Here is a 26,068-nt window from a genome sequence, read left to right on the forward strand (position 1 = left end):
TTGTAAGCCTGACTAGTTGTTTAAAGACTCCATTAATGTCGGAACTGAGATCTGCTGGCAATCACTTATTTTATGAATAAAGTTTTGAATATATATATTCTGAAATTAATGAATAATTACATTGAAATAATATTCCTTTCTAAAAATACAAGCACAAGGAAGCTCTAAGCACTCTGGGAAGATGAAATTCTAAGTTTATATAATATTTGAAGAAGTTTTCGTTTAATTAGTAACTTTTTGAACAGTTCTAAGGTTTATATTATTTGAAAGAAATAATTATGTCAATTTACATTTCAATATTTTCAACTGTTGTTCATTGCTGTGTAGTACTATCAAAACATGGCAATAAATCATGCATCATATTGCCCTAGAATATTTTAAAACAAGTGTTCAGAGCCTGCCTGTGTTATGAAATAATGTATGTTTAGGAAACTATTCACTAACTTACATGTAAAATACTTGAGAGAAAAAAACACAAACAATTCATCTCATTGTTAACATCATTCAAAAAAATAGAATTATTTTGAATATAGATTTCTTACATATGAGAAAATTATCTGGTATAATATATTTATAAACTAAATTTAAAAAATTAGAAACATTGGAATGATCACAATGTTAGCAATGCCAGTGACTAAAATCAAAGCTTCAAAGGGTTGTTCGTACTGTTAACTGCATGTCAGTGTAATGTGGCAGATGACTCATTAAATCCGATCTCAAAGCTTATACATTCGGTAATTCACTTCCAGATATGACAATATTTATGTGTAAATATGTTCTCAGGTGTAAAATAAAGCCAGAGTGACTTTTTATTATATACATTCTAAAGTCAGAAAATATTTCATTGTTCCCACACCTAGCCATTAATTTATTTTTGCCGAGAGCTCCTAAATGATTACTATCTTGCCTGGAGACTAGTTCATACAGCTAGGAGAGAAGAAAATGTAAAACTCACCGGTGGCGTCAGCTTTAGATTTGATCTCGTTCTCACACATTTTGGCGTTGCAATTAGAAGTCTAACTGAAAAATATTGCACTTTTCACTAGAAGTCTGACAACTGCCCCTATGTTACCCCACAACTAGCATCTCAACAGACTGCATTAATGAGATTAAATGAAAGAGGAGTTAAAGGCATCAACTGTTCCATTTCATTAAGTAAGGGTGGAAGGGCTGCCCAGGCAAGGAAGGCGGAGGGAGAATACGGGTTTTTCTTTTTGATACTACTTATTCACAAACAAGTGCAGCATTTGCTAAATCACAATCAGCAGTTTAAAAACACCACTTTTTCCCTCCAGAATTGGACAGACACAGAAAATTTCTGCACTTCCTTTATTTCACCCCATTGGAATAGGCATATGTCATGTAACAGAGTCATCTCTGTGATTATTAATATGTAACATGTATTTCAAGATTAGTTTGGTCCATTTATTTTGGACCCTCTATTGAGGCCCAGGGATGAGGTCTTGCATAAATGTATTCCTATGTTTTCTCCTTCCAAATGTTGGGTCAAAGTTGTCTATGCACACGAACATTTTATAGTCAAAGAAAATATGCATACCTTGCAGCTGCGGTGGCGACAAAGCCTGGGAACAAGTTTGGGGACTTTGTACTAGGTGGGTCACCTGGGCCCAACCCTGAGGTCTGAAGTGACTACATTCTCTCAGCATGCCTCACACTCATAAAATAAAAATGATGAACACACACGGACAGAAATTTCTGATCCTGAGCCCTGGTCACTAGCAAGGCTAAATATATGATTATGTAAAAATTGCCTTGACTTCCAGAGAAAAGTACATGACCTTTATGCAAGAGTAAAATACTCACGAGTGTCAGCTTTATTGAACTTTTGCTTAGAGTTACTAAATTGTTTCAAGGATGAATTTCAAACCTTTATCCTCACCCCTCACCTCTCCACCACCTTTGACAGCTTTCATTTTTCTCTTCACTAATCCCTTGTCACAAATGGTTTTCCCTTCTGTTCCTCTCCTCTCTTAAGCACCATTGCTTTTCCTGGCTCACGTTGTAGTAGAACCACTTTTCAATAGGAACAAAGGCAAGTGGTGAATGGGTGGTTAGAGGAGGCTGGGTAAACCTGTCAAGTGTAAGTGTCAGCATGGCAGAACTGAGCCCAAGTGTATGTCTATTGAAATAATCTGGAAGATTTAAAAATAGTGATACCCAGAGATTTCTTTCTTACTCCCACTGATTTGCTTGGTGTGGGGTCAAGGTATCTTGAGTTTTTAACCATTTCCAAAGCGGTTCTAATGGGCAGCTAGGACTGAAGACCCTTGGAATGGGGTTTCTCAGAATCACCAGAAACATGTGTTAAATGTACAGGTTTCTGCTCCCGCCCCTCAACTACTGAGTAAGAATCTTCTGAGATGGGGCCTGGAAAGTGATAGTACTTAGCACACAGGTGTTTGCTGTGATAGACAAATTTGAGGAAAACTTGAGTTAAGAACCTTTGACTTTGAATGAGAACATCTGGTTTTGAGTTCTTGGGTGAATTCCTTAACATTTTCTGTGCCTCAGGGTGCATATCTCTAAGATCATATCACCTACCCACTAGAATTGCGTCAGGAGTAATATGAAAGTCTTTAGCACAGAGCCTGGCCCTATGGGAAATTCAGTAAATACACTGGAAAATGAATCTGCCCACCTTTGCTTGTCTCCAACACAGGCGTTTTGGCTGTTGACTCTGGTTATCATTTGTTTATTCAGTCAATACAATTAATTAACAAATTAATAATTAATACTATTTGTACTAGGCACTGAAAAATAACTATTATGGAGCTCACAGTCCATGTGTATTAAAAACCTATAAATTTAATTCTATTTAGGTTTTTCCACCATGATTGTCAGTTTAGTGTATAATACTAGAAATAATACTTTTAGAAGTACTCTTTTTGATAATGAGGAATAGGAAAGTCATTTAAAAGCTCTCTTTGGTCAGAAAGTAAACAGATTTGGGGGATACCAGATATTTAATGTATTATAATTACAATCAGGACACAGAATTGTTCTGTGTGAACTATGTAAAGGGGATGAAATACCAACTTGAGTGGCATGAAATTTATAGGCACCATTCATAGGGTGCTGGATACCAAATCTTAGGATTTGAAAGTTTTATCACCTCATGCCTCCCAAGCCTTGAAAAATATCCAGCTCCTGCTCTGGCCAGAGGAAGTGGGTACCAAGAACATCACAACAGACTCACTGGCATCCGGATGCCCAGAGCATGCTCGCTCCCCTAGAAACAAAGGGCAGGGTTGGAGATAGGAGAACATGCATGGGGTGGGGGGCCCAGCCCATAAGAGGGCACATGGTCAGAAAAGAAGGAAAAAATGGATGGGATTTTCCTAGAGTTCTAGTTTTATCATATGACTTTTCTTCTCTAAAATGTTTCAGCCTTCCATGATGCACAAGATAAACCTGACCTCCTCCTTAGTCTGGCTTTTCACAGCCTGGGGCAGCTTTATCTTCAGGTATTCACCCTGTGTCCAGGGCCAAAGGCATCCACCTCCCTTCAAATTCTGCCCCTAATTCCTCACTTCTCTGCCTTTTTTTCACTTCTCTCTCCTCTGTGGCCCTAGTGAAGCCCTCGCTCTACTTTGCTTCAACTACACATATCTGACCTATTTTCGAAAACCCACTCAACTCTTACCATCTCTGCAAAGCGTCCCCTGACTCTCCATCCACAGCGACTACCCTGGGCTCCTATGTCCCCACCGCTCTTTTGGTCCTGGTGTTCTTCATTAATCCTCTTTATATGCTTACCTTCCACCTTGGCTCTAAGCTCCTTATAGATAAAAACCCTCTCTTTGTGTGTCTCCGTGTCTAGCACAGAGAGTCAATAAAATGTAGGGAGTCAATCAGTGGGTGAGGGTAGACCTGCTGACTGACTGCCGCACTGAGGACCACAGACAAGTCTCACCACCTACTCCCACCATTTCCTTTCGCTTGTGTTCACCTTGATAGCTCATCTTCAGGGCACATAGGCTTATTTGCTTGCTGCTACTTAGTGGAGATGAGAGAGCGTTAAGAAAAAACAGATCTTGCCTCTTTTGGCTCTTTATATAATCATAATTGGTTCTTAGTATAGAAACAAGGAAGTTGGAACAAAAAGCTTCTCTTGATTTCCTGTCTTCCCTTCATCAAGTACCTTTCCTCTCATCCCCCGTCTCTGGGAGTTAATTGCCACTTTGGACTACTGTCCTATTTGTTTAGGTCTTTCCTCTGTCCAGTTGGTAGATTTCTTTTTCTCTGGTTAGGAGTATGATCACAAGGCAAGAGTGAGTTGGTTTCTCCCCGAGATGGTTCTCCCTTGATCCCATTCCACTGTAGGTAGGGGCCATGCTATGCTTGTCATACCAACATGATACTTAGACTGTCTTTGGTATAACAAGACAGTAAGCTAGTGGGACACAAAAAGTTCTTTAAGAAAAATCTGCTGAGATTTGAGGGTGAGAGATGAAGCTTCTTACAAAAAGAGGTGTCATAAAAGGAAGATAATTTTATGGGAGAGTGTCCCTGTTTAGCACTGCAGTTCTCAAAGTGTAGTTCCCCAGAAAAGCTTGATTCGAAGCATCACCTGGGAAGTTGTTAGGAATGCAAACTCCTGGGTCCCACCCAAGGCCTTCTGAATCAGACTGGTGTGTGTGTGCGTGCACTGGGGGGAGGGGTGTCCAGCAGTCTATGGTTCTGCTGCATACTCGTGTTTCAGAGCCACTGGTTTACAGCATGATCTTCCAGTCAGGAGGAGCTGGAGTTAATTTGTAGCTCTCACATACTGGTTGTACGGGCTGGACAAATTATTCCATCTTCTGATGCCTCAGTTTTATCGTACGTAAAATGGCCATAAGAATACCAACCTGGCAGAAGTGTTGAAGAATTTAAAGCAAGGTTTTAAAGTTTCTCATTCCCAATTTAGTGAGAATGTAGAGTAATTTAGTTAGAATGACTGATTTAGTAAGAATGTTTGGAAGACCAGGGATTTTTATTTTACAAAAAACACCAAATTAATTCTGAAGTACAGAATAATATCCTGTTGTTATATGACAGCAGGATATTATTCTGTACTTCAGAATTAATTTATATTTATATATAAATTAATTTGTATGTAAAAATATATAAATTCATTAATATATATAAATCGATATTGCCATAAAACGGTGTGTGATTAAATGTAGATAACAGTTAATCGTCAGTAATGCCAAATGTCGTATTTATTTTTTCCATGATTTTGCCCCAATTTAATGGTAGAAAAGTACAGAGAAATGCTAAAAGGCAGGTTCTAGAAAAGGGTTTCCTAACCTTCCCATTAATGATATTTGGGGCTTGATAATTATTTTTCTCCTGGGGAGCTGTCCTGTGCATTGTGAATATCCTTGGCCTCTATCCACCAGAGGTCATGTCACCGCCCAACCCCCAGCTGTAAAAACCGAAAAGGTTTCTGAATATTAGCAAATGTGTCCTTGGGGGAAGAAGCAGCCCCCAGTTGACAACTCCAGTTTTTCTAGAGTTTCAGCGCTTGGACAGAAATTCAGGCTTTGCTATGTAACAGCTGTATGATTAGAGCAAGGTGTTCAACCCCTCTGTTCCTCTGCGCCTGTGAAATGGAGGTAACAGTCATACCCATTTCATAAAGTTCAGTTATGTCATTTGAAAAATAAAAGAAAAATGCAAATAAAGCACTGAGATCAGTATCTGCAGCATGGTAAATATTATGGACTGAATGTTTATGTCCCTCCAAATTCATATGTTGAGATTTTTAACTCCCAATGTGACGGTATTAAGAGATGGACCTTTGGGAGGTGATTAGGTCATAAGAGTAGAGCACATGAATAGAATTAGTGCCCTCGTAAAAGAACCCCAGAGAGTTTTCTGGGTCTCTTTTCTCCAGGTGAGGGTATAATGAGAAGTCAGCAGTCAGCAACCTTGAAGAGGGCTCTTGCCAGAGCCTGACCGTGCTGGTATCCTGATCTTGGACTTCCAGCCTCCAGAACTGTGAGATGGAAATACATGTCTGTTGTCTATAAGCCATCCAGTCTATGGCACTTTGTTATAGCAGCCTTAACAGATTAAGAGAGTCCCTGTTCAGTAAATGTTGGCTATCCTTTATAGATGATAGACAGATAGGTAGTCTTAGGTTGATTCCATACCCCTGGGAAAACCTTTCTTTTAAAGTCTTTACAAAGAAGTGCTGTATCCATTCATCAACTTCTTTGCTGAGTAGTGAATCAGAATGACTAAATACTCATATGCATTTTGGGGTCTACAGCTGGTGTAGGAAAAGATCAAGGGAATGTCAGAATCAGAACAACGTTTTGCTTCCACCCTTTTCTAGCTCTGCACTTTCAGGAAGTGACAACCTCTCAGAACCACTGTTTCCCCCTTTGTAAAGTAGGGGAAACAATGACTAATTTCTGTATTTGTTATAAAAATTATATTAGATAATATATGTGGAAGCTTATGAGCCAATAACCTGGTATACAGAAGGCACTCAGTGAGAGTCGATGAGAGCATAGTGGGAAACAGAGTTGGGCACAGTCCTCGCTTTCACGCATGTGGACTTTGAACGGCGCAACCTCCTTTGAATTGACAAGCAGAGTGAAAAGGGTTTCTCTGGTCACAGTAACATTCTGTCAAAACTGCATTTGAAAGATTCAGTTTCTGATGGGTGCTTAGTAAAATTAAATATGTTAATGTTGTCAAAACTATACATTCTCCAGAAGGCTAAAGATGGGTTAATCTGTTGGTGGTTTTGTAAATGCATCATTTATGTCATTGCTAAACAGCAAAACTGTAAACATCTTTGGTTTCTATCCACTAGTTGTGACAACTAGAAATATTTTCAAATATTGCCAAATATACCCTGGAAGACACTTATCTTGTACGATCCACGTAAGAAACTTAAGCAGCTTAATTTTGATGCAGTGTAGAGTAGTGATCATGGCCTTAATCAATAGCTAACTTACGCTGGTGACTGAGCTTGCAAATACTTGAACTTTGGTCCAAACTTATGTTATAAAAACCATATATATTTCCAAGCATTTTTCCAACAGTGCTTGTACTTATTTTCCACTCAAGGAAAGTTATATAGACAATAAAATGGAAAACAAAGAGACTAGTAATGTTCTTATTCAAATGGCAGAAATCTTGAGCCTTGGTTGCGCATTTACTAAGACATTCCTAAATCTTCCTTCTAACATAGGTTTTAAACTTTAAGAAAATTAACAGGAATAAATTCCCAGTATCATGTAAAATGGATTCATTCCATTTTATAAATTGTGAGGTTGATAAAATATGTAAGGTAGATTTGGGGAAACAAGTAATTTTTATTTACATTACTAAGTGCTAAATATATATTTTTTTAATTTAAGTTTTAGGGCAATTTTACAACAAAATTGAGAGAAAGAGATTTTCCACATGTGTTCTACTCACACACATGCATAGTCCCCCCCCCCACCCCGTTATCATCATCACTCACCAGAATGGTACATTTTTTAAACAAGGGTGAATCTACACTGACACATCATAATCGCCCTGAGTCCATAGTTTACATTAGTGTTCACTCTTGGTGGCGTATGTTGCATGGGTTTGGATAAATGTATGATGACATGTATCAGTCATTACAATATCATACAGAATATTTTCACTGCCCTAAAAATTCTACGTGCTTCATTTGTCTCCCCCCTCACACTTCCCCCAATAATCACTGATTTTTTATTGTCTCCACTGTTTTGCCTTTCACATTTTGGACATTAAGCAAGCGTTAACTCAAGAGTGTTTAGTTATGCAGCAATACAAACTTTTTCAGAGTTAAGATTTGAACATTAAGAAGTGACTGAAGCACAACACTTGTTGAGTTTGACATTTGCTCATTCAGCAAGTACATGTTTGTAGAGAGCATACAGTATCTTAGTAACTGAGTTAAATATCTTCCCTTAAGGTCCTTTATGAGCTTGTATATAATAAGACCACTATTACCTGAGTGTAAGCCTACTGTGCAGGAAGGTAAGAGATTTCCCTAGTTCTCATTTATCACCTTCCAAGACAATCAATCTTATTGCATTCTTTTGCTATTCATTCAATTTTGACTTCCTCTGGCCCACATGTCTGTAGTATGCCCGCCATCCTTGCTGAAGCAAAAATACTATGCCTCTGTTGTCCCATTGGTCTTATCAGTATAATAAAACACTATCAAACAGTGTTTGGGATTAGTTTGTCATTACTTAATTCCTATCGTGCTGACAATGACTGCCAGTGACACTGTTTTACCTCCCCAGTCAGGTGGCTCTAGTCTCCAATTTGTTCCAAGGTCTTGTTATTGTCTATAGTGCACATATATGTATGTATGTATACCTATGTGTACATATATATAAAATATAAATACTTATCTACAGACAATTCATCGTTGTCTGTGGGACTTTTCAGTTATTTCTAATCTTCTGGAATCTTTTCAGTTCACCAGGAATCTCAAAGATTACATCAAGGAAGGAAGAGTCTATAATCCCCAATGTGTCTATCATTTATCTGGAGGCTTCTGCTTATGTAAAGTGGCAGGCTTCATCCTCGCAACCTTCTATGTGGTGGTGAACATCAACTCTGCATTATTGACTCTTGCACTTCCTTTCATTCTGAAAGTCATTCTTCTGAGTAGGGGGGACACTACTTTCAAACATATGCAAAGAGATTGATACCATAAGAATATTCGCCAAGTTAGCTTGACTTGGAAGTTGGCTTCAGGTAAGGCCCTTCATAAGCCTGCATAGTAAGATCACTATTATCCGGTGCCATGGGAGAGAGCAGTAATTTTGCATGTGTGCCATCACAGGATGCTGATTATGCAACATCGCAGGATGAGCTTTGATTGTTTCAATCTAGGGCACATGACAATAAGCTGCTGCACCCGGGACCTATGGGATGACACAGTCTTACATGGGCTTCATGTAAGCTCGGAATTTACCAGCAAAACCATTTCCACTTCTCAAGAGTCTGGTCTTCTTCCTTTGGGGTAATCAAATAAAAAGAAGCATTTTTCCTTTTATAAGCACCAGTGATTTTTTTAAAACCCTAGATCTCTAGGCTCTGTCATTTATTGCCATTGATTAAATTCTTTCTTTTTTTTTTCTTTCTGTATAAAGGCACCAACAACATATCCTGTTTTACATGAGAACCAGGCAATTCTGTCAGAAACAATTTAGGGTACAGTCATTAGTACTAAACAAACTCAACAAAAGAGTTGAGTTTCTCATCTTGTATCTTCTAAGGAACATATTCACCAAGAGACAACCAGATACAGTAAATTTACTTAGAAGTGTAGAAAGCCCAAGAATGGTAGCATTGTCTGTGTGCAAGTTTGCATTAGTAGAAAGAAATCGGTCCCTGAAGTATCTTGTAACGCAGAACTGGGCACAGTGTTTTCCCCCTCACTCATCCTGGAACATCTTATGGCATCTTACAGCCAACCAAACCTGTCAATATTCTACTGAACAGAATGAGAAACAAATGAAAAATACCACATAAACAAATCACATGTCGCCAAACTAAATGTAGATCTAGGATCCTTGAGAAACAAAATCTTTCATTTATAACTCAGAAGTGGAAAGAGGAGTTTAGTTTGATCTAAAGTTAAAAGCAGAAAATCCTGAGAAGTGATCAAAGGCAAATATACCAAGCCATTTACTGTTTTCATTTGCAGACTCCTACAGGGTCCACAGAATTAAACAGTAATAACAGCATGGATTGAGAACTTAGTATACGCCAGGCTCTGTGGTAAAAGCTTTAATGTATGACCTCATTTATTTCTCACAACAACTTTGGGAAGTAGGTGTTTGTACTCTCAAGTAACTAGTGGAGAAACTGAGGCACAACAGGGCTAAGGAATGGAACCTAAAGTGGTCATCTCAGTGGCTGGACCGCAGAGGAGCAACACTGGAATCACCACCTGCTCCACCTACTGGCTAGATGTGCGATTTCTCTGGACCACCTCAGACCTCCTGAGCTGTGGTCCAGAAACACTGGGAGTGCACATTACAGCCATCTGTGTTTTTTAAAAAATATATTTGTTGATTATGTTATTACAGTTGTCCCATTTCCTCCCCTTCACTCCACTCCATCCTGCCCACCCCCTCCCTTCCACATTCCCCCCCTATAGTTCATGTCCACGGGTCATACTTATAAGTTCTTTGGCTTCTACATTTCCTACACTATTCTTACCCTCCTCCTGTCTATTTTCTACCTACCATTTATGCTACTTATTCTCTGTACCTTTCCCCCCTCTCTCCCCTTCCCACTCCCCTGTTGATAACCCTTCATATGATCTCCATTTCTGTGGTTCTGTTCCTGTTCTAGTTGTTTGCTTAGTTTGCTTTTGTTTTAGGTGTGGTTGTTAATAACTGTGAGCTTGCTGTCATTTTTACTGTTCATATTTTTTTTCTCAAAAGAGACCTTACAGGCAAGAAGGGACTGGCAAGAAGTATTCAAAGTCATGAAAGGCAAGGACCTACATCCAAGATTACTGTATCCAGCAAAGCTATCATTTAGAATGGAAGGGCAGATAAAGTGCTTCCCAGATAAGGTCAAGTTAAAGGAGTTCATCATCACCAAGCCCTTATTATATGAAATGTTAAAGGGATTTATCTAAGAAAAAGAAGATAAAAAATAGGAACAGTAAAAATGACAGCCATCTGTGTTTTAAGAAGCCCTCCAGCTGATTCTAATGACTGTTAAAGTTAGAACAATGGCCTTGATCATGTCCATTTTGGCATTTAAGCCCATAATCTAAATTAGATGCAAGATGTTATAGACCTGTTCACAAAAGTGAGCAACTTTTAGGAGTAATTCGAGAAACACATACTTTTTACTAAGGATTGAGTTTGTTTGTTTTGCCACTTTGAAGAAGTCCGGAAGTCCTGTGTTTCCAGCCCCTGCAGCTTCAGCAGGGACAGCTGATCCCTCAAACAAGGACAAAATGCTATGACACAGGCATCCCCCCTGTATTTCTAAGGGGCAGACAGACACTGGTTACATCCTCGCTGGGGGCAATTTGGTGACTGCCGTGGTGGACAGACTGCCCTGCTGTGGAACATCGAACATACCGCTGTTGCTGGGTTTAACAATCCACCCGTGCTCCCTTTGGGGGTCACTTACCAACCAATAGTGTCATGAATTTTGGGTTCTAGAGTTGATCTGCAATCCTCTTAACCCTCATGAAATCTGACTACCTGTCATAAATATGTGTCTGAATAAGAAAATAATTATTACTTCATAATGATTACATCATTACTATTTGTACTTCCTATCACTAGTACCTTTGTTATACTTCATGTGGACTGTTATACTTCATTTAGGACTGAATGAAAGATTTAAACTTAAATTTCAGTTTCCCTGAAGAAAGAAAGGAGGAAGAAAGGAAAACACATGTTTATGATGCTTTCTCCCTTTGCTTCCTAGGATTAAAGGGTTGCTGTATAAAACTTGCAGGCTTTCCCTATTTTGTCAGAACGAAGGGTAAAATGCTGCATGTGGATACAATTTAGTGAATATAGTAGCATCGGCCCTTCTATTTCATTTATATTTTGTTCTTTCTTCTTAAAACTTATTAGGTGTTCAAGTCACTGTTTCAAGCACTGTTAAATGGTAAACTCAGGTCATGGTCAGACCTCTTAGAAAGATTATCAAAGTACAGCTGCTTTGGGGTCAACAAAGTCTGGGGAGTTTGCAGTGATAAATGCCAAATCAGAGACTTAAAAGACTACTTTTCCTACCCTATTTAGACAATTATGTCCCACTTGGGCTGAGATAAAATCACCAAGTAGAAATAATTGTTATTTAACACCACCACAGTTACTAACAAGTAATAACTGGATGATCTGGAGGAATAAACATTGAATTATTGTCTTATTATTGAAAATTAAAAACGGTATCCCATCCGCTAAAAAACTTTTCAGATGAGTTGTGCATGAGTGCGGCAGGAAGATTTCAATAAATAAAGGACAACATGTATCTTCAACTCTAACAGAAACACTCCTAGAGTGAATAACCCAACTTGCCGATGCCCTTGTAACTCAGGTCCAGGAAGAGTTAAAGCTCGGGATCTAAAAATTATCTTTTGTTTGCTAAAGGCAGTTGATGGGTGCTGTGTTGGAGAAGCAGCTGCCTTAGGTATGTTTCAGAAAAGTGCTTATTCTGATTTTCTGAAGAGAGACTAAATCACCTTGCTGAGGAGTTTATATTGCTTAGGGTATGAAAAAGACGCAATCGTTAGGATACCTTAAGACAGGAAAGGATTAAAATAATATTTACTCAAAAAATAAATCCCCAGGGAAATTAAGGCAGCGCTAACCAGCAGCATTGGATGCATCCTGCCTTATTTGATATTCTAGATCATTACTTCAGAAAATAACAATGGGGAGTTTTTTGAAAAAGGATCTCATCCTATGGAAATTATGGCAATATGAGAAAAACAAAATAACGCTGTGTGCTTAAGCTCCCACTGCATGCTCTGTTTTGTCAACATGGAACAGAATAAACTCTTTGCAATGGACTGAATGTTTGTGTCTCCCCAAAATGTGTATGTTAAAATCCTAACCTCCAATGTGCTAGTATTAGGAGGTGGGGCCTTTCGGAGGTAATTGGGTCATGAGGGTGGAGCCCTTGTGAATGGGATTAGTGTCCTTATAAGGAGAGGCCTGAGAGCTAGCTCTGTCTCTCTCTGCAGGTAAGAACACAATAAGAAGCCTGTAGTCTACAACACAGAAGAGCAACCTCTGCAGGACCTGACCATGCTGGCGCCATGATCTTGGTCTGAATTCTTCACAGAATAGTGAATTAGAGACATCTGTAAACTATTTCGTAACATGTTAATTTTAGTTTCTGAAATCGGTATTTTATTAACACCTTGCAACGTACTAAGTGAATTACTAGTGAATTTGTCCTTCGTGCTATGTGAAAAGGAAATGCCATAGAATTGTTATTTTTCTAGGGTAAGAACTGAAAAACAAGGGTGGTCTGGAGGAATTCATGGCCCTCCCAGTGAACCAAGGATCTCAGTTTGAGAAACACTGATTTGCGGCACAGGCTTTGGATCTGTGCTTGTGTTCAAGTCCACTCAAGACATGCATCCTGAGTCAAGACGATCGACCTCTCTGCATCTCAGTTCCCCCAGCTATCAAACAAGTGGGATGATTCTTATCTTACAGGGTTGTCAAAAGGATGAAATGAAATCCTGTGTGAAGTAGCAGGCCCATTCTTGGTACTTAGAAAGTTGTCAGCACATGGTGGTCACTATTCAGCAAGAAAACTGCCCACCCCGTAGCTGAGCGTGCTGCCGCTCTGTCAGAAAAGAGCCACAGTGCCACGTGTGCAGGGTACCTGCAGTGTCCTCATTGCTGGAGGCTGGGAATCTTCCCGGAGACCCACCACTGCAGATGCATATGTTTTAGGGTTGCGTATCTGGAACTGCATTATCGTATGTGAAGAAAGCTGTCTCCCTTCTCATGCGCACGTCTACCTCCCTGGGCACCGCATCTCACAAGCTGGGTCTTACTCCCTGTAATTCCATGACAGGGAAAATTAAGCATACCGATTGATCCTGCAATAAATTCTTACCAAACACACACCTGGGCCAGTGCTTGTTTATACTCACTGGCTATCCAGCCAGCAGTTGCCTATTACTATGAGAGAGTGTTATAAACATTATTATTCTTACACAATTACAACAGCAATAACAGCAATGATAATACTTTCTATGGCACATTTTTATGTACATTTCCATGCACATTTCGAAAGTCAAAAATATTTAGCAGTTACAGATGAAACCAACTTAGAGAGTGAAACATTTATTGACAAAACAGAAGGAAAGGTATTCAATAACCAGATATGGAGAAAGGAATGGCTGACTAAACAAACACAGACATTCTTCAGGAAAAAAACCAAAAGGTGCTATGTAATTCAAAGATCGCTAATTTTCGTTTTCCACTCTGTGTGTAGGACTCAGTTCAGACAACATGGCTCAGGGACACACCAGCCTGTCAGTAAGGTCAGCCGCCAGGGGTGGGACACCACTTGGCCTGTCATTCGTCCTGCCATCGTCAGTGCTCCAGGACCAAATGCTGCATCTAACCTTTCTCATGCATAACTCCACGAGTTCTTTTCTCACCACCAGAACTTCCACCTGCCGCTGTTCTTACGCAATGTATTATGCAGTGCCACAAGGTATTATGCATGCATCTTCAAAAAATACTCTTTGAAACAACACCACAGAATTCATTCACTTAAGTATTGCTTGAAAGAATTGAGTGCTTAGGTATCAGATCCAGAAATTCAATGAATACTTTGTGTAACAAATTTTATATTTTAGGACTTTAAGCTGAGGAAAAAGCGCAATGTGTCAGCAATGATGTCACGTGGAAGACGTTTTATTCTGCCCGGGGAGACAGTGGGTGAAAATTGTAGCTTGTGGCAACACTTGGGGGGGCTACTTGGCTTGTTCTGCACATTTATATTAAAAGTATAGTCTTCTAATAACTATAGTCTAGGTTCAGAAAAAGGAAAATGAATACACTCCCATTCATTTACCAAATGATAACAGCTTATTGGGAGTTTGGAGGGAAAGTGCCTACATGGCTAGAACTCCTTATTTCTTTTTCTCTTAATTAAAAGGTTTCTATAGACAAGTGGGCAAATAGGATTTCTGTCACTGTCACCTGATGTAAGTCCTTCTTTACACTGACTACTTTGGAAATCTCATCGGAAGATTTATAGTAAGAAATGAGATACTTAGAGTTGAGAAGTAATCTGTTTGAAAGCTACAAATTTCACATGAGCATCCTCAAGAAAAAAAACATTTCATTCGCATAGGAGTATGTCAGGAGTTATCTATACATAAAAGGTCTCTGACATGGTAAACAAGAAACTGGTCATACTGTTTGTCTCTGGAGATGATAGAGGTGAGAGGGAAACATTTAACTGAATGCCTCTTGAACTAATAATTATTATATATATTATTCAAATATTCCCTGTGGAAAATTAAGTTAAAATTTAAAATAAAAATAAGGAGTGAGGAGGTAAAAGAGGGTAAAGGTGAGAAAAATGGTGATGGAAGGAGACTTGACTTGGGGTGGCGAACACACAACACAACATACAGATGATGTATTATAGAATTGGACACCTGAAACCTATATAATTTTATTAACCATCGTCGACCCAGTAAACCCAATTTAAAAAGTAAAAAAGATAAAAATAAAAACAAAAGTTAAAAAATATTCTCAGAGAAACATTACTTTCAGTAGATACAATACTTCCTCATGTGGTTTGCCTTCATTTACTCAATTTCATCACAGGGGAATATAGAGCTGTTTCTAAGACTCCTTTTCTTATTATAAAATGCACATTTCTATTTACTTTTCTTAGATTGATTCTTATAAAAGGAAGATGTAAGAAAAAAGATATAATTATTTGAAAAGTTTAAAAAAAATATTAAGCATATAATGAGCATGCCTGTCTATACTCTTTCTGACTCTATTATTTTTTAAAAATAGTAAGTGATAATGTAATAGGTGAAAAAAAGTTTCTTGATAGATTGATGTTATAATGTGATAACATATTTACTCCAGATCGGCTTCTCCCTGCTACTTAACGTAAGTTTTTTACTTCTTATGTTTTGTATCTGTAGGATAAAAATTACTAAAAGCATTAGAAAATTATAATTTTAAAGGGATATCTACTCATCCCTATGTAGAAATAGTCTTTAGGTTTCCCATGATTTGGGTAAAATTTGCACTATTTTAGTTCTGCGCTGGATGGATGACAGAGGTATGGTCCATGCAGAAATATTGTATTGATAAAATAGGATTTGTACTTCAATAAAAGATTCCAAATTATTAATGTTTCTAGCTCTGAAATTCATCATTGAAACCTTTTTCTATCTGTTTAAAATTAAAGTATAGTCGACATACACTATTATATTAGTTTCAGGTGTACAGCATAGTGATTCTACGTTACATACTTTATGAAGTCACTGGAATCGTTTGCTGTCTTAATATCTGAGTCTATCTCAGTGAGAAAAACTATACCACAGCCAGCATGAGACCCTCGGCTCACGTTGCACCAAATGACAGGTTTGGGACCAGTCATCTGGGCTCAGAGGATGATATGAAATCACGACTATGAATGACAGGCCACATGGCCCATTGATGATCCAAGGAACACCCCCTGCCCTCAGAAGGAACTTTCTGAAGGTTTCTACATCTTTTTGGCAAGATGGCCAAAGCATCTCAAGTGGTAAACAGGGAGGTTTACCTTAATTCACTTTGCACATGTCCTTCATGTATAGATAAGTAGAGAGCTGTTTCCATAATTAGACTAAGGACACCACTGAAAGTCTGAGAATATCTCATTTCTGCTCTGCCCTGTGTCTAAATTTTCCTACCTCCCTATTTCTCCCCGCTTCAAGTCTCTGGAAACCACCATCCTTTCTGGGTCTATAAATGTGACCACTCGAGTACCTTTATAAGTGGAGTCATACACCATTTTTCCTTTTGTAACTGGCTTATTTTACTTGGCATAATGTCTCCAAAACACATCCATGTTATAGCATGGGTCAGAATTTCCTTCCTTTTCAAGGCTGAATAGAATTCCATTATGTGTTTATCACACATTGTTTATCCATTCTTCCAGAGATGGACTTTTGGGTTACTTCCACATTTTGGCTACTGTGAATAATGCTGCTATGAACATGGGTGTACTGTTTTAACTTTAAAAAATTTCATCTGTATGTAGTAGAAATAAAATCCATATATATGTGTGCATATTTACACACGTATATAATATATAATATATAATATATAATAAAACTTATATATATATATGTTGTTTTTTACCTTGGATGCCATAGAATAATAGTTGGCATCTCAATTCATGGCATTTCTATGTCTGATGAAAGGATGTTTGGAGTCAGAGCTCACTGTTTTACTACACACAAATAAGAACAAGCCCATTCTCATTTAGTTATGTAGGGATATGTCTAAGAAGAGTAGCCCAGTTAGAAGAGTTGTTGCTGGTATGTAGTCCTCTGTGGCTCAAGGAGATTCAATCATATTTTCTCTAAATGGCTGGTGGACACTGGGCTGTTATAGCCTTCTAAGGGAAATATTTGGCAGGTTTGCCTAATGTTTGGACAAAAAACAGAGAAAAAAGAGAAATTATCTCCTAGTAGTTTGTCTTGTAGGAGTCAGAGACTACGATAGCCTTACAGGACCCACTGCTCCTCCCTTCCAACCTGGGACCCCGATAGACTGAGGGGCGATTGACAGGCCAGAAGAGTGAAGTTACGTTCTAGATCAGCAGGGTTCAAGATTCATAAAGACTACATATGCAGTTTAAAATTTTCTAGTAGCCACATTAAAAAAAGTAAAAGAAACAGGTGGAAATAATTACAATAAAATGTTTTATTTAACGTAATATATGCCAAATATTAACATTTCACCAACTAATTAACATAAAGATTATTAATGAAATATTTTATCCTCTTTTTCCATACTAATTCCTTAAAGTCCAATGTATATTTTACACTTATATCTCAGGTTGGAGGTTAAGTTTTCAATGGTTCAAGTGATGGGTAGTCCTGCCAAAACCAGATAGCTGTGGTCAATGGAAACATATTTCACCCTGCTTCAATAGTTAAATTATAATTCATTAAAATTAAATAGTATTAAAAATTCAGTTCTTTGGGTTTGTATTTCTAGTGCCACCAGTGGCCGGTGGCTACTGGACTGGGCAGCACAACTCCAGATTATACTCCTGTTCAGTTACAGAATCAAGGCTTGGTCTTTGCAGCCCTGCACTTGTGCTGGTCTCGCTCCTGCTTCGGGCAGAGCAGTGGATCTTAGAAGGTGCTCCCTTGAAAGGGAGCATCTGCATCACCTGGGAGCTTGTTAGAAACACAAATTTGAGAGCTTTCTCCTAAGTCTGAGTCAGAGGCTCTGGGGGTGGGGCCCAGCACTCTGTTTAAGCAGTCCTCCATGTGATTCTGATGCTCAACTCTGAACACTACCACTATAGGTCTAAAGGCTTTTCCTTGGAGTGGGGGAGGCCAAGAGAACAAGAGCTCCTAATTCTACAGTGCTGTCCAATAGAACTGTGTGTGACAATGGAAGTATTCTATGTATGTGGTAGCCACTAGCCACGTGACTATTGACCACTCGTATAAATAAGGAACTAAGTTCTAAATTCAATTGAATTTTAATTACCTTAAATTTAAATGTAGATAGCTGATGTGACTAGTGGTTATCTAATGAGCCTCTTTTAAAGACAGGCATGAGGCTCAGTAACTGTGCAGGGACTGTTGATGCAAGCCTGGAGTGAGTTTACAAGTAACTCAGACATGGAACCTGATAGGAGACAGCCCCGCCTTCTCGAGCAGTACTCTCGCAGAACAGAGATGGAGGGGGGCTCTTGGAACCGGTGTGGTTCCCAGCCGGGGATTATGGTGATCAAAACAACCTGTCGTCTGCTGCCTGATCAAGACCCAGGGACTTACTTTTCCAGGTCAGAAGCAGAACCACGAATTCTGACAAGGAGGTCATGACATACAATAATCATATTTTGTATTAATAATCTCATAAGCTGTTCTCTTCCTTTGGCCCTTGAGTTATCATAACTGACAGTCTGTTAATTTTTTTTAATGGCGCAGTCTATCTGGCTGTACTTACGGTGACCTTATTTTTTAAAGTTTGTTAATTCTCTTTTCTGAAAAGTGCTTTCTGGAGCTGACATATGTCTTTATCTTTGCCCCGGAGTTTTTCTTCCGACACAGTCCTTGAGCAATTTTTTGCAATTCCAAAGGCATTTTCCATAATAACACACACAAAAAGAAAGTGACTGCATTTCAAGGTACGAGGTGGAAAGACCCTCGGTGCCCCAACTCTTATTACTTAAATGAGAGTGGATATGAAAAGTGACTTGCATTTTTTGTTTGGGTCGTCATATCTTACTTGAACCAATTCAAACCCCACGTTTCCCTGGACACGAGTCACATTTGATTAGGTGATTAAATGGGGCTCTGTGGAGCTGAGAGGTGGTTTCTGATGAAATTACCTGGCAGAACAGAGGGATAACACAGCTCTGTGAAGCCACTGGGCCCATCACAACACACTTTGTAACTTAGGGGCCCCCCAGAGTGTACGCGTGACCTTAAACCAACTCTAGCTTCTAAACCTGATCCTGTCAGCTTACTTTTCCCATAGAGAGGAGACTTAGTTTACACTTAGTTGTAAATGCTAGAACTTACACGATGGCTATGCCATTTTTATTTGTAAGTGAACCAAAACACAATGAATTACACACAGAGGGTATCACATAAACTGGTGAACTGGCAAAAAATTTCCTTTTTGACAAAAGGAAAGTGATACCAAGCTGTTGTTTTCAATACATCTACCTGAAACCTTCCTGAACAACGGTCTCTCTCTGCCTCATCCATCTAACGCCATAATTGGCAGACAGTAAAGTCTGATGGGAAAATAATGGTCTCCTAAATACCTGAGAATGAAAAGCAAATTAAGTTAGCACAGTGTAAAAGACAAGTAATTACATAATGTCAATCCCATTTTATGCTGCTTAGTCTTAAACAACATAAAAAGGAAGGGCATGTTTAGGAGAGAAAAAAATAAAACTACCTGTTTAGATGACTTATACCCTGCTTACTTCGGTGAAAAATAAGTGGGCTTCTGGAAAGGTTTCTCAAACGAGAGGCTGTCTGTACCCTGTCTTCTCTTTCTCCAGTGGCCCTAATTTGTATCAACCCATGACAAAGTGGCTGTCATTCTGAATGAAGAAATGTCTTTTGATTCTTGCATGTATTTCTGAACAGGAAAATGACTAGACTGCATATGGAAAGAAGAAGAGAGTCACAGAGACCCTTCTGCTGCTAGGAGAGTGGCCCAGCTGGTGGAGGGTCCTCAATCTTTGGCTGTACCCAAGACTGGCTTTGTGGTTTCAGCCTGGTTTTATCCTTAGTTTTTGGGTTTTATCATCTACCAAAAAACGGATCTTCTCCGGCACTAGGTAGAATAAACAATGGCAATGATGAGGAAGGAAGCACTCTACAATAAAATGGAGAAGGGTGACATTTGGGAGATCAACGAACTAACTTCCCTCATTCCCCTAGTCCTCCTTCGCTCCTTCCCTCCCTCCCTCTCTTTGGCTCACTCTCTCTTCCCTCCTTCCCTTCCTCCCTCCCTCCCTCCCTCCCTCCCTCTCTCCCTTCCTCCCTTCCTTCTTTCCTTTTTTCCTTCCTTCCTTCCTCCCTCCCTTCCCCCATCTTTTCTTCTTCCTTTTTTTCCAAATGGAAATATTGGTATTTTACATATTTACATATATGTAAATATATGTGTGTTCTTTCCAAAAACTTCATAAGATGCAGAGGTATACAGAACAAAGTAAAGAACAAGTAATTTTATTTCCCAGAGAAAAATCACTGTTAAGCATTTAGAGTATATTTTTTTAATGAACATTTTCTTGGTGTAATCCTAACTCTCTCTCTCTAGTATATATGTGTGATAATATATTCTGAAATACATATTTGTATTAAGTATGCTATATCAACATGTATATTATATATAGATTGTATATATAATTTCCATGCTGCTTTTTACTCAGATATCCCTATTTTTGAATGTTCCTTAAGGAACAGGCAAATAAGGGTCATGGTTCTTTTGTTTGGAGCTCCTGGAGGGTTTAACTGAAGTAATGCTCCAGGATGTGGAAATGGGGGAAATATGAGAAGGGTGTGCTGGCAGCTCGGTCCTCAGATGTGTCACCAACAAATGCCATGGAATGTTCATAAATGTTCAGCTGGAACAGAAGCCTCATTCATGCTAAAGGTAGATAATATGCATTGGGATACTTCTATGGAGGACTTGGAAGCTAGATAACCAAGCTTGCTGGGATTGTATGTAAAGTAGAATACATAGATAAATAAAAATAGACTCGGAATTAGGCCCATTCTGATTCTCCATGGAAGAATGATGAGCTTTAGCGCTATAAACTTCCTTGCCTGCTTTGGTTATTTAGAGGTTCTTTTTTTTTTTACTTTTTAAAACTTGAATCATATTTGTGGTGGTTGATGCATGCAATCGATACATATTTGTTTAATTGAATCACTAAATTTCTGATGCATATCTGGGGAAATGACATTGCTGGATAGTTATAGTCAAAGGGCTATATCTGGTCATTGTAAGAAGCTGAGTGAGCCTTTGAAGGTACCACAGATCAAAAGCTTCTGTGACTGTTATTCATTCAAGAAACAGCCTATAGATGCAAGACAGACCTTCCGAAGGTTCAGGAAACTCCTCACAGATTTGTTGGTGACAACATTCCCTAGTTTTCTATCTTTCTTCACTCCTAAACTGTGGCTTTTGGAACATCTTTGAGAGGCTTTCAGGGACTCCTGTCATCCACTGGGTTTTCAGACTGTTACCATTACCATCCAACCCAGGTCTGGCTTCTCAGGTTACATATAGGTAGTACCTGCTCTCTCCACTGAGTCCTCTACTTCCACATTTTCTCCAGCCTGTAGTCACCTAATGTTTAAAAAAAGTATTCAGATAATGTTTGGTAAGAGAAACATTTCATCGACATCCTTGGGCATTTCCTTTTCTCTAACTCTATAAGTTCTACAGCAATATCATGGGGATACTCCAAAGAACCTGGGGGTTGGAGGGAGCCGGCAGTGTGAGAAACCGCCCAGGGCAGCGCTTCCTAAACTTTAATGTACATGAAAATCATTTTTAAAAATGCAGATCCTGGTGCAGTAGGTCTGCAATGGGGCTTGAGAGTCTGCATTTCAAGTAATTTCCTCTACTCCAGGTACTCCGCATTCTCTAGTGATGAATGCACCCTTGTCTTGTCATCCTGAAGTTCTGTGTTTTCACTGTTTGTTTCCCAGGGATGTGCGAATGCTGAAGCAGGAAACTGAAGGTTCCAAAGAAAGAGAGTATGAATGGCTATGGTCAGTTTCCGAACTATCAAAATCTAGGCCATTGTAGATAGTAATTCACTTTATATTTTGCAAAGCCAGACTAGAAACAAACATAAAATCATGCACTGTCAAAACCAAAAATCAACTCTCATCTCATCTCTCTCACACCCACACCCACACATACACACACATACCCTCTTAGTAACATTCTAAGCAATAGAAAGGATGAGAGATGACATATTTGGTTAACTAGAGGAGTTAGGATCTCTTTTACTTGTTATGCATTAATAAATGAAATGTACTTAATCTATCTGCTGGAATCCCAGTGATGTAAACAATTTAATGTGAATACATTTGGTCTCCAGCTGTCAGTGAATTTATGTAAATCCAGCTTTGAGAAAAACATGTTTTATATGAAAAACAATTCCAAATTTCATGAAAGTAGCTATTTATTATCTCAACCATGTCACTCTAGGGGCAATAAAATGAATAATTAGACTAGTTGCCAGGGCTTTATGATCTGTGTCCACTTACAATCAGCTATTCACCTTAAATTAGAGTGTTTATGGCTTTGTTTTACTTATGTTATTTGCTATAAATCTGGTTTCTTTTTCTTTGTAACTGGAGTATGTATAACTTTTGTATTCTCCTAAAGTATTTTTAAAGATAAAGGGCATCAATTTGAAGGAAAAGTTAATGAGGAGGCCCTGATATTTTGTCTGCTGAGCAGACATTGACTCATCACCAAGGGAGGCCACTCAGTCACAGGCACAAGATGTCATGGTCCCAATTCAAGACTGGGACCACTTTTTAAAGATAATATAGAGATAAATTGAATTTTAGTAGTTTATCCCCATTAAAGTTGATTTTACTTTAAGAACTCAGTTCAGATAGGAATTGAAGGTACTCCCTGTTTTCACTGAAATTCACTGGGCTCTGAAATTTCCCTTAAAATAACCAAAGTGCTCAGATCAGGAAGATTTTCAAAGTGAAAATACCAATAAATCCCAAGGAGCAATAATGAGCTCTCAGAAAACACTGTTTGGTGCCTTGTGAGCATTAGAGTACAAAGCCGGATGGGTCAGAGGTCTCACTCAACATGGCAGCCGATCATGGAGAGAGCTTACTGTGCGTAAGTCAATATGCTTAGCATTTCATATGTATTTTCTTGTCCAATCCTCATGACTATTTCAATTTCGTGTGAAGAAACAGGAGATTATGAAGGTTAAGTAAATTTCCCCGAATTGCACAGTGCATTAGTGATAGAGTCAGGGCTTGAACTAAGGTCCAGCTGACGTCAGAGTAGAGACTCAAGCACTACAACTCTTAGGTCACAACCCAGACCAATAGCAAATACATTACATATAACTGATAAAATAATTTATATTACATTTAAGGAGTACTAATAATCGATCCAAAAGTGATCAGTCTGTCAACGACCATATTTGAGTGTCTATTATGTGCCAGGCAGAAAAGTAGCACTGCGGACAGAGTGGTAAACAAGAAGGATGCGCATTCTAGTTCAGTAAGGAGTACTGCTGCTCTGGGTGCTCTTAGTAGTAGTATTGCTGCTACTATGTATTACAACTTGGTACTGGTACTACTTCTACTGCTATCATTACTACTACTGCTTGGAGCTTATTATGTGCCAGACAGAATTTTAAAGGCTCTCTCTCTCTCTCTCTCTATATATATATATATATATCTTGAGGCAGGGAATATCATTGTCCTCATGTTACAGATGAAGAAACTGAGGCACATAACTATTAAGTAACTTGCCCAAGGTCATAGAGGTAGTAAGTGCAGAGGTAGAATCTGAATTTAGGCAGTCTGACCCCAAAGTCCATGTTCTTAGCCACCACAGAGAGCCAATCATTACAATGAATGAATTAATAGCAAGTATGCAAATGGCAGCAAAGAAGAAGTGGGATCGCATAGCTGGAGAAGCAGCCTAGTCTCCGGGTTGGACAATATTTCTCCGAGGAAGACCTGAGGCTTGCAGTTTGGGTTGAAGTGCAGGATGGGCCAACTTAGCAGGTCATGGAGACAGCAGGATATGTAGGAGGGCATGTGAGAAACCCCTGTGATGTTTTCCTCCTGTGATTTTTCCATTTCCTTTCAGATTTGGTTGCATGGATGTAGAGATGAAGAAGGAAGGCATGAAAAAGAAAACTAACATTGTCTGAGTAAGGGTGCTTTGCTAGATGCATTCCATACAATAATTTTTAAATTCCCAAGTGTGTCCTGTGAGATTGGTCTTGACACCATTTAAAGAATGAGAAAACTGAAGCTTACAAAGTGACTTGTCCAAAGTCCCACAGAAAATAGGTGGCAAAGTCATATTTTGAATCCAGTCCAGGTCTGGGCTCTTAGTCTGAACCATGGGGACCCTGTTTTGAAGAGAAAACTGTAATTCCACAGAGTTGGGGGGAGGGAGCTGTGTAGTCATGTTTCTAGTAATAAAAGAAATATTAGAGAAACAGAAACCCAGTTAAAGTTACTTTAGGGTCACAAATCATTTCATTTGATCACTGAAATCTCCCACTTTCTTAATTACACTTTCTGCTCTTGTCTATTAGCACAGTTACTAAATCCTTAGATTGAATCTAACTGTGGACAAATGATTCCAAGGAATATTCTGACTTCAGACATGAACAATTTTTTGAAAGGGATGCTTTTGAAATGTTCCCTAATAGGATGTCCAACCTGTACTGAGTCCTCCCTGTACTGTTCTGTGAATGTTAACATTCTGTTTCATTTTACAGGAAAATTACAGTTAGAATCATTCTTTTGCCAAGCATGCCTGTAAAGCCTTCACTTCTTCCCGGGTTCTTTGGTTTAAAAAAAAAATCTCATCTAATGGTCAGAGCCAAATCCAAAGGAAAACAAGAAGAAATAAGAAACGTTAACAGTGAAAGCAGGCCAGAGAAATATACAACTGTTTTCCTCAGAGGATTAAAAGGTATCTTACTTGGAATCACTTTGTACCCATACAACAAGGTAATACATGTACTTTAGCTGACTAAACAAGATTCCATCGATAGCTTAAAAGCTCTGAGTGTTCTTATGTAATGAATATACTATTTCATGTACTAATGGCTTGAAAAGAATGAGAAATGTTTTTTTATCTTTCCTTCAGAGGAAAATTTAACTGAATGATGAATTAAGAGTATTATGCCCTTGTTCTAAATCAAAGAATATCTAACTATAATGAATGATGTTCTGTAATAATATTACATATGAGTTGTATATGAGTATGATGTGATGCATTTATTAGGGTGAGAAGTAAACTCATTTCCATCACTGGCTTTGCTTCATAAAAGCATTATTTTCTGTGTAGATTAAAAAAGTGAGTATTGATTTCTTTTGAGGAAAAGATCAAAATTTATTGATCTGAGTTTGCCAAGGTTAATATTTTCCTCACAGAGCAACACATTGGTGTATTTACTGCAGCAAAGGATCAATTTTTGTACTGTTAGATATACTCTGGACGTCCGATAGTGTAGAATATCAGAGTCAGGAGAAGCTTAGCCCAAATCCCTCATTTTCCAGGTGAGGAAGTGGATTCTTGCTGAAAGGGAGGAACTTGCCCTAATTATCCCACTTGCCCCACATCATACTGGTGGAAACCCCACCTGCTTAGATCTAGTCTAATGTTCTTGCCATTATATAACCCCACCCTCATTAGATAATATGCACTTTGTCTTCTAAATCCAGAGAAACCTTATTTTAAATAAAATTCCCATGAGCAACATAGAATCCTGTAACCTAAGAGCCCTGTATGAAAGTGCAGAAGTGACCAGGATCTAGTGACAAATTACACAGAATTGTATTGGGGTGATTTTTCGGTGAAACACCAAAAGAGAAGGCCCAGTGACTGAACAGAACTCTCGTGCTGGTTTGGTCCGGTAAATTGTTGCTATGATGGCCCACAACGTTGCACGTCTCTCTGTACCCACAAGTTTGGATAGGGCCTCCTGCATTGACTCTGGTCTTGATCAGGTGACTTGCTTTGGCCAATAGAATAAAAGCAAATATGACAGATGCAGAGGCTTGACATGTGCACGCACCTTGGGGCTTGCCTCT

General features: G+C 38.8%; 1 protein-coding gene across 2 annotated transcripts in view; it reads right to left on the bottom strand.

Annotated features, from left to right (window-relative positions):
* Window positions 1-26,068, bottom strand: part of RORB (RAR related orphan receptor B) — a 187,130-nt gene that overhangs the window by 71,795 nt on the left and 89,267 nt on the right. The window contains exon 1 of one of the 2 annotated variants that reach the window (XM_024555515.3): window positions 956-1,061. The exons of the other annotated variant lie outside the window; for it this stretch is intronic. Within the exon in view, the coding sequence (XP_024411283.1) occupies window positions 956-995 (40 nt within the window). The 5' untranslated portion in view covers window positions 996-1,061. Of the gene's footprint in view, window positions 1-955; window positions 1,062-26,068 lie in introns of those variants that run through there. 2 annotated transcript variants of the gene reach the window in all.

This window comes from Desmodus rotundus, chromosome 1, assembly GCF_022682495.2.
Source record: "Desmodus rotundus isolate HL8 chromosome 1, HLdesRot8A.1, whole genome shotgun sequence".
NCBI classification, from domain to species: domain Eukaryota; kingdom Metazoa; phylum Chordata; class Mammalia; order Chiroptera; family Phyllostomidae; genus Desmodus; species Desmodus rotundus.